The 7743-nt window shown below is 48.0% G+C and overlaps 1 protein-coding gene and 1 long non-coding RNA gene across 3 annotated transcripts; one reads left to right on the forward strand and one right to left on the reverse strand.

Moving 5' to 3' along the window:
- Window positions 1-324: 324 nt before the first annotated feature.
- LOC141027773 (uncharacterized) lies at window positions 325-2231 on the reverse strand. Its single transcript, XR_012189674.1, has 2 exons — window positions 1132-2231; window positions 325-1096 (listed from the first exon to the last, which is right to left on the reverse strand). It is a non-coding gene; the product is annotated as an uncharacterized lncRNA (long non-coding RNA).
- On the forward strand, window positions 1893-5200 carry LOC109749847 (uncharacterized). Of its 2 annotated transcripts, XM_045230948.2 has the most exons (4): window positions 1931-2102; window positions 2239-3077; window positions 3209-4671; window positions 4753-5200. In XM_045230948.2, exons 3-4 carry the CDS (start codon window positions 4023-4025, stop codon window positions 4908-4910), a joined length of 807 nt encoding a protein of 268 aa, XP_045086883.1. In that variant the 5' UTR covers window positions 1931-2102; window positions 2239-3077; window positions 3209-4022; the 3' UTR covers window positions 4911-5200. The 2 variants fall into 2 exon arrangements, with proteins under 2 accessions (XP_073361274.1, XP_045086883.1); XM_073505173.1 differs by lacking the exon at window positions 2239-3077 and having other exon boundaries at window positions 1893-2102.
- The last annotated feature ends 2543 nt before the right edge of the window (window positions 5201-7743 follow it).

Raw genomic sequence — 7743 nt, forward strand, 5'->3', positions numbered from 1 at the left:
CTAATTCTCTGATATGCATGCCAGAAGAAAAGAAAAGTCATCATATCCAATGTGTGAGGGGACTGATTGCATTGTTATCTGTTTTACAGCCAACCAGTTTATCCAATTAATAAAGGCTATGTGAGCTACCAGAGACCATTTGAAGTGATATCTGCCCATTAATCTGCATCGTTGGACTCCTCAAGGCAAAGGTGCAGAAGATGAGACATTTGTGCCGTTTGTGTGTACATCAGGGTGTACATGCAACGCAGTTGGTTCAAACTATGGATCTGACTGTGGAGTGTGAAAGCAGCAGGCCCGCAAGTTTTGCAAGCAAGGGCTTCATTTTTAATTTTTTTGGAAACACGAGGCAAAAGCTTTGCCCGTTTCATTAATTAAGAAGAAGGTTGCCCAGTTAATTACGAAAAACCGGGCGAAAACCGATACAGATACAAACAGGACAAGCCCCACTCGCCACATGGCCAAACCAACCCGAATCGCCACACCGCAAGGCCACACCACACTTGCCAACGATGCCACAACCATCATTGGAGCACACTAACGCCATACACACAGATGAACCCACTGTTTCCAGAGAGAAGAAGCCACGACTGCTATGAGAGGAGCAGACCTGGGTCGCTCCCACAAGGTGAAGGTGCCTGCAATCCACCAAACGCGACACTTGAGACGTCGCCGACAATATCGGGAGCAACCTCGCCGCCCAAGCGACATGAGGTGAACGCAATTGATGTTGCCGAACTCTCGAGGCTGCCACCTCGACCTCCGCTGCTCCGTTGTGCCCTGCATAGTCCACCAACATACCACCTTCCGGGACCGCCGTCCCGACATACCACCGCTCTCCCTCAAGCTGCAATGCCGCACAACTTAGTCACCCACAACCCAAGCTGAACAGGGCAACCACCCGCAGACCACGACCGCCGCCACCAACTCCTCCGGGGCCGCTGCCCTGACGTAAAGTCAGACCACCTCCTCTGGGACGCGTCGACCGAGCCGACAACCCCGCCACACTAGCGACACCGAATTGCCACCCAAGCCATGTTGAGATGTTGCCCCTCCTCATGGAGCCGCTTCCACCCATGGTTCCCGAGGCCGCCGCCTCGACGCACAAACATCAAACATCCGAGCCGCCGCCTCGACGCACAAACATCAAACATCCGGGCCGCCGCCCCGACATCCACCAACCTCAACGACAAGAATGGCGCAAACATCTGCATCTGGCTCTCCAAGGCGACGCCTCCAAGGAGGATGCGACGTAGCCGCCAACGTCGCCGCTCCGAGAGATCAGAGCTAGGGATTTCTCCCGGAGAGCCCATCCGCCACGGGGTGGAAAGAGGCTCCACGACCACGCCTCCAATGAGGAAAATGGCATCGAGGTGCCACCGTTGTCGGCACCAACCGAGGTCGGGCAGATCTCATCCACAAACCCGAGAATGGCGAGGTTGCACGACCAGATCTGGGCACCGGAGCGCCAAGATGGCCGGAGCATGCAGCATGTCGCAAACGCCCTGGTCGAAGCCCACCAATCTGCATCTCGCGTCATGTCCTCCGCAGCACCTCTCGCTACGTCGGCCGAAACACCACCACCGGTCATGGATCCGCGCAGTAACCGCCAGATCCAGGCACCACAGCTCCCTGCCGGCAAGAACCAGCAACATCGAGCCCGAGGCCGCCGCCCCGGCGTCCTCCACTCCATCCGCAGCAGCCATGGAGCCCTGCACCCGCTGGACGGACAGGAGAAGCCAGATCCGGCCGAGTCCGACCAAATCCAGCCCTCCCCACCCGCCTCCTCCTCACAACCGCCGCCATAGCCCTACCGGAGATGCGCGAGGCCGCCGCGCCGGCAGCTGTCGACCCCCACTGCGCATCGCGCCGCCGGCAACTGGATCGGGCGCCGCCGGCCGAAGCTCCCACCGAAAGAGAGCTGAGCAACGGAGAAGGCCCCGCCGCCGCCACCACCACGCGGGCTTTGCCCGGAGGTGGCCACCGGCGGCGGCGGCGGCGGGGGAGGAGCAGGTGGAGGGAGCTGCTGGCGGCGGGGGACCGAGCCGCCGCCCGTGTCGCCTAAGCTAGACGACGCGGGGGCCTTTTCCCATGGGCCAAAGGTACATAAGCAAGGATCTTTATTTTATTTTCGCCATTTTACTTCGATTTCTCCCCTTGTTTCCTCTTTCTTTTCTTTATCCGTTTGCTTTGTACTGACCCCATGGCCACTACCAATGTCGCATGTACACTATTCAGTTTGTACGCACCGGGCCATATAGATCCAGAGGCAAATATTTTCATGAAGGTTAGCACAATGCCTAGGGAGTTCCCTGAAATTTTATCTGGTTATTTGGGCCCATGCAATGTGCCGATAATGAGACTGTCACATGAGTTATTATGGCGAATTCCTATAACACACCGACAACACAGCAAAGAGGATACCTCAAATACAGGGAGCTCCCAAAGCATTGTTGGATGGACGAAGCATTTGAAGTGTGGACCCAGCAAACTTTGTTGAAGTCATCATTATTTTTTTAGAGGATTGTTGGAATCAACATTTGATACTATTTAAAAGCATCATCAAAGTGCGTAATTCTTTTTCCTGCACCCCATTGTTTATTGTGCCAAAGGTCACTATAGTAATATTTGGGCAAGGCAGACACGAATTAGTTTTTAAGTGATCATAGATCCAATCCGGACATGAAGGACCTGACGAAACGCTAGAATTTCCTGTAACAATTTGAAGGTGACAATAATTAAATATGTGAGGTAAATCTATTAGCTTTATAACCGGTTCACTTACCTTTAACTTGCCAATTAGAAAGTCATAGGCGGTACATACGACAGATACAAATCTTTTTTTTAGGTTAGCCAACTCTAGGCAACAAGGAGGCAGTGGCCCATGGGCGGCGGAAGGGTGGGGGAACCCCAGATCTATGTGTCTGATTCGTGTCTTGTAAGTGTTTCAAGTTTCTCGTCGTAGGTGAAGTTGGGGCAACATCGACAATGGAAATAATGATTCATAGATCCCCATGTCGATGGGCTTTCTTGGAAGGGTGTTGACGAGCCGGAGGATGGTGTCGATCGCTGAGCGGGTATTTTTGTTCTCTAGTTCCATTTTCGTCCAATAAAGCTCAGTGAGATACGACCCCATCGGAGGAACTATTGATGTTTCCATTCCTCTCCACGGTCTGACCTGAGTTTGATTATTGTGGTTTTTTTTCAGATAGAAGCTCTTGGGTTTCAACTAGGTTGCTCCGGTAAGTCGGATGCTAAAAAACGGCAACGAGCTCTCCTCACGGGATGCCACCAGTGAATGCAGATGAAGACCGAGGTTGGCGACTATTTCTTCAAGGACAGGCGTGTAATTTCTAATTTTTATACAAAAGTTCTCTTATGGGCTTGTTTTATTTAATGCATGGCCTTTTTTCATTGTTTTTGATATAACTTACCACATTGAGCCTTTTCTGCAAAAAAGGTAGCAGATCTTTTTTCTCTAGGGACTAGGGAGGATAAAGAGGATGACCCAGAAAGATGTAGAGTGCTATTTATTCATGTCAGGAGCAGGAAATAGATTTTCAATCAAGTTTCTAGAATCATGATAAGTGCATATTTACTATACCGGGGAATCTATGTACTTACAGTACAGTACAAAATCATATCCGTATAGGGAGATTGCCCGCCAGTATCCTCAATCCTTCTCCGCATTAGCTCATCCGATAAATCAGCGGTCGAGTAATTAGACCGTGCAGTAATTACTACTGGAAGGAGGAATCGCCGGGTATTCCGCGAACGCTACTCCCCTCCGTATATGGAAGGAATCGCCGGAGTATTCCATAGATTAGCCACAGGATTTTGGCAATCTCGCTGGCATCTCCTAAATCACGCACCCGCTGACGCCGCCGTGGCCCCCTTCTCCTGCAATCACCGCCGGAGTCGGAGGCGAACGCGATCGCAATCGCGACGTGTATATATACAAGGACGTAGTACGTGCACAAGGGCGTGCAAGCAAAACCCCCGCGCGCGCGAGCCTGATCACCATGCATTTCTTCCAGGTCGTCGTGGCGTGGATGTTCCCGTGCGCCGTATGCGCGACGATGGCGCCGGCCGTGGCGACGGCGGCGACTACGGACGGCGCTTCGACCGTCGAGCACGTGCACGCCGGCTCGACGTCGCCGGCGTTCAGCCCAGGCGGCGTTAAGGTGTCCTCCGACTCGGGCTCCTCCCCGTCGTCGAGGTCGTCCACGTCCTCCTCCTTGCTCGGTGCGCGAAGCAGTTCGTCGAACAGCGCGCGCTCACCGGTGAGGGAGGGCGGTGCCTGTGACACGGCCGCGCCCAAGGGCCACGCGGTGAGGCGGTGCCTGCGCAGGTTCGCAAAGAATCTGCAGCGCGCCGGTGCTGCCGACGAGCGGCCAGACGGGCGCAGGAGACGGAAGGGCCGGGCGACGAGGCCGGACGGGAGGGGCGCTGCCGCCGAGGACGGCACCGCCCGCGAGAGGGAGGAGGCCGTCGCGAGCGCGATCGCATACTGCAAGGAGTCGAGCCGGCAGCGCTGCAGGCCGCCGCTGGCTCCCTCGCCCAGCTTGGACGGCTGGCTCCTCGTCCGTCCGGAGGAGGAGATCGGCAACAGCACCACGAGCGCCGCCTCGCACTGCGAATGCGAGGGGCCGGGTACCTCGAGCTTGGACGGTACGTTGTGAACCGATCCGTCGGTCGATCTGCTGCACCCGTACGTGCACGTCTAAACCGTTGCTGATCTCCTTCGTGCAGCAGAATGCGTCGGCAGCAGTCCGTCCTCGGCGGAAACGCGGCGTGGACCAGCCCCGGAGCTAGGAGAGGACGACGTGTTCGACGGGCTTGACGGGGACGTCCTCAGGATGACGAGTTACTTCGCCGCCAAATATGTGCAGTGCGCCATTGAAGAATAGCTCGGAGTCTCACATGAGACGAAGCAAACAGTTTGTCGTACGTAGATCTAGCCAGAGGAAAAAAATTATACGAGATCAGGTCTCACCCCTTGTCTTGCCTTCGATCTTGTAAGATCTGTCCATATCAATTGTCGATCCTATTCTTATATGATATGATGGCACGCAGTGTTCCAAGTTCTAACGAGAATCTCCTGGAGTTAACTACACAATCGTTCGATTGTTTCTGAATCAGACTGCAATTTTGAAGCTTAATTGGCAAAGGAGTTAAGATATAGACAATCCTATTTATTCGAACTAGCTTTGCTGAATCGAAAGAAAAGAGACAACTTGGATTCAATCAAAAGAAATTAGAAGATTTTAGTAGTGGCATGGCCTAGCTCGGTCACCACTATATGCTCTGTTTGTACTCTACACATGAGGAATATATTCACCTTTAGCTCTTTTTTTTTCTGCGGAAATAAGACCTTTCATTCATCATCCATGGTCATTACACTCCAGATTTTACATAGACCATGAATTCTATCCGGTGCATGGCCATGCACATTGAATAATCAAATGATTATAAAGTTGGTCTTTTTTCATCTACTACTCCCTCTGTATCAAAATATAAGATGTTTTTTGACACAATAACAGTGTGAAAAAACATCTTATATTTTGACACGGAGGGAGAATTAATCAGAGTGATAAAAGTTCGGCCACTCCCTAAACCACTGGCGCGATTCTGTAGAAGCACATGAAAAAGAGGTAGGTCACCTCCGCAGAGAATTGATTAGTTAGTGAGATACACAAATTATTATAGTTCAAAAAAGCGCTAGGCGTTAATTGTACGTTTTGCCACCGCCTTGCGCTTTACTGACCAAAGCGCATGCTTATGCGCAGTTATGCACAGATTAGTATCATAGGTAGTCTCATGCATGCCAACTAAGCACTTTTCATGAGGTGGCATAGAATTAAATAAAGAAAGAGATGCTTGAGTATCATATTATGATACCGTATCATATTAAATGATGTGCTACTTTATGTCATGCATGGTAATAAATGTAGCCCTCTATGATACCAACATATGATACTATGCATTGTGGGCGTAGTATATATGATACACCCCATTACAACCAGCCTTATGCACAATGCTTTTTGCCATCGCCTAGAGTCTAGGCGCGCTTAAGCGCTCGCTTAGGCGCGTCTTTTTTAACTATGCAAATTATACCATTTATTCTGTATTCAAAGAAAATTTTAAATGATATACTCCCTTCATTTCATAATGTAATGCATACAGATATTTTTTATGGATTCAAACTTCATCAAATTTGACCAAGTTTGTAGAGAAAAATATCTGTGTATAATATCAAATCAATGTCAATGGGTACATCATGTGACATATCTACTATATCTAAATAGCTAGCCCCCACTACCAGGAATTCTCTGCCTTCTTCTTGAGCCACATCACCCAAATTAATTTAGCCGCCAGATATAATAGATTAGTCTACAATAGCATCAGATCTACATATTAAGAACCGCAACACCAAACACATGCAATAACTGACGCATGCATGCAATAACTGATGCATAAAGTCTATATTAGTTGAGAAAGAAAATTAATGACGCTTGCATGTAGCTCACAGTATGGTGCTCCATGAAAGAAAACTGAGGTGTGCATTTATATTTTGCTTCGTTTTGCTCCATCCTCAGCTTATACATAGATATACACATTTGTTTATTTTTAAAATATTGATTAAAAAACATATTGCTACAGGAGAAATTTTAAAGACACTGACTGGGTTGATTAATTCACACATTTTTTATTGTTCAACTTTTATGTTATACAAATTCCCGCTGCAACGCGCGGAGTTTTCATATCATCTGGACTCTTCTATTTATTTGGTATTGTCGCTATTGATATTTTATATTTAATAAACTTCATCAAACTTTAAAATGTTTGACTTATAGAACCATACATGCAATAATATGGACTGGAGTGATTAATTTTGAAGTCACGTGATTTATATTCCCTAAATCATGTATATTTTTGGTTTAAATTGTGATAAAAGTTAAATCTTGGAAAAAAGTGTGCCCGCCTTATATACTGGAACGGAGGGTATACCACTGATGTACTTTTTCCATCTATTAAAGACAACCAATCTAATTATCATCAGAGGGCTATATATTATTAGATTATGTGTATTATTCTTTTGTACAACTTGAGATGTGTTTTTGTGATGAATCAGTACCCCTTATAGGTCCTCGTTTAAAACGTCATGGCCTCCCTTATACAATCATTGGATGTAAAATATTTATGTGGCTAGTGAAATCATGGTCTGATTTTAGTTAAAAGTTCTGGTACTCCACAAAAAATATATTAAAAGTTCTAGTACGATGGTTGCTAGAAATAAGTGTAATGGGTTAAAATCTGGGGGCTAGTTCCCTTTTTTCACCCTACCGTGGGGGAATGGTAAATGTGGTTACCACGGTTACCGAGAAATACCGAGAATATTTCAAACGAAATTTATAGTTGAATTTTGAATTCAAATAAATGAATGAACAAACATTTGAACCAGAGACCTCCCAAAACAGGAACTAGGTTGCTACCAACACGTCAGAACTAACTCTCATGGCATTAATCAGATCCTGCATGTACTTTACTATAAATCGAAAGTTTAAATTCAAAAAATTCAAAAAACTGGTATTTTTTGCTCGGTATGAGGATTTACCGAGTGGCACGGAAATACGCGGTAACCATGGGAAATCTCGAAATTTCGACCAGGAAGCAAAACCTGTTGGGGAACGTAGTAATTTCAAAAAAATTCCTACGCACACGCAAGATCATGGTGATGCA

The sequence above is a fragment of the Aegilops tauschii genome, chromosome 7, assembly GCF_002575655.3.
Source record: "Aegilops tauschii subsp. strangulata cultivar AL8/78 chromosome 7, Aet v6.0, whole genome shotgun sequence".
Lineage (NCBI taxonomy): Eukaryota > Viridiplantae > Streptophyta > Magnoliopsida > Poales > Poaceae > Aegilops > Aegilops tauschii.

Bases quoted from the DNA above. Each gene is read 5' to 3' on its own strand.
- LOC109749847 (XM_073505173.1), top strand. From the start codon at position 4,023: ATGCATTTCTTCCAGGTCGTCGTGGCGTGGATGTTCCCGTGCGCCGTA. The intron at 4,672-4,752 runs GTACGTTGTGAA...TCCTTCGTGCAG, and splicing joins GGGTACCTCGAGCTTGGACG to CAGAATGCGTCGGCAGCAGT.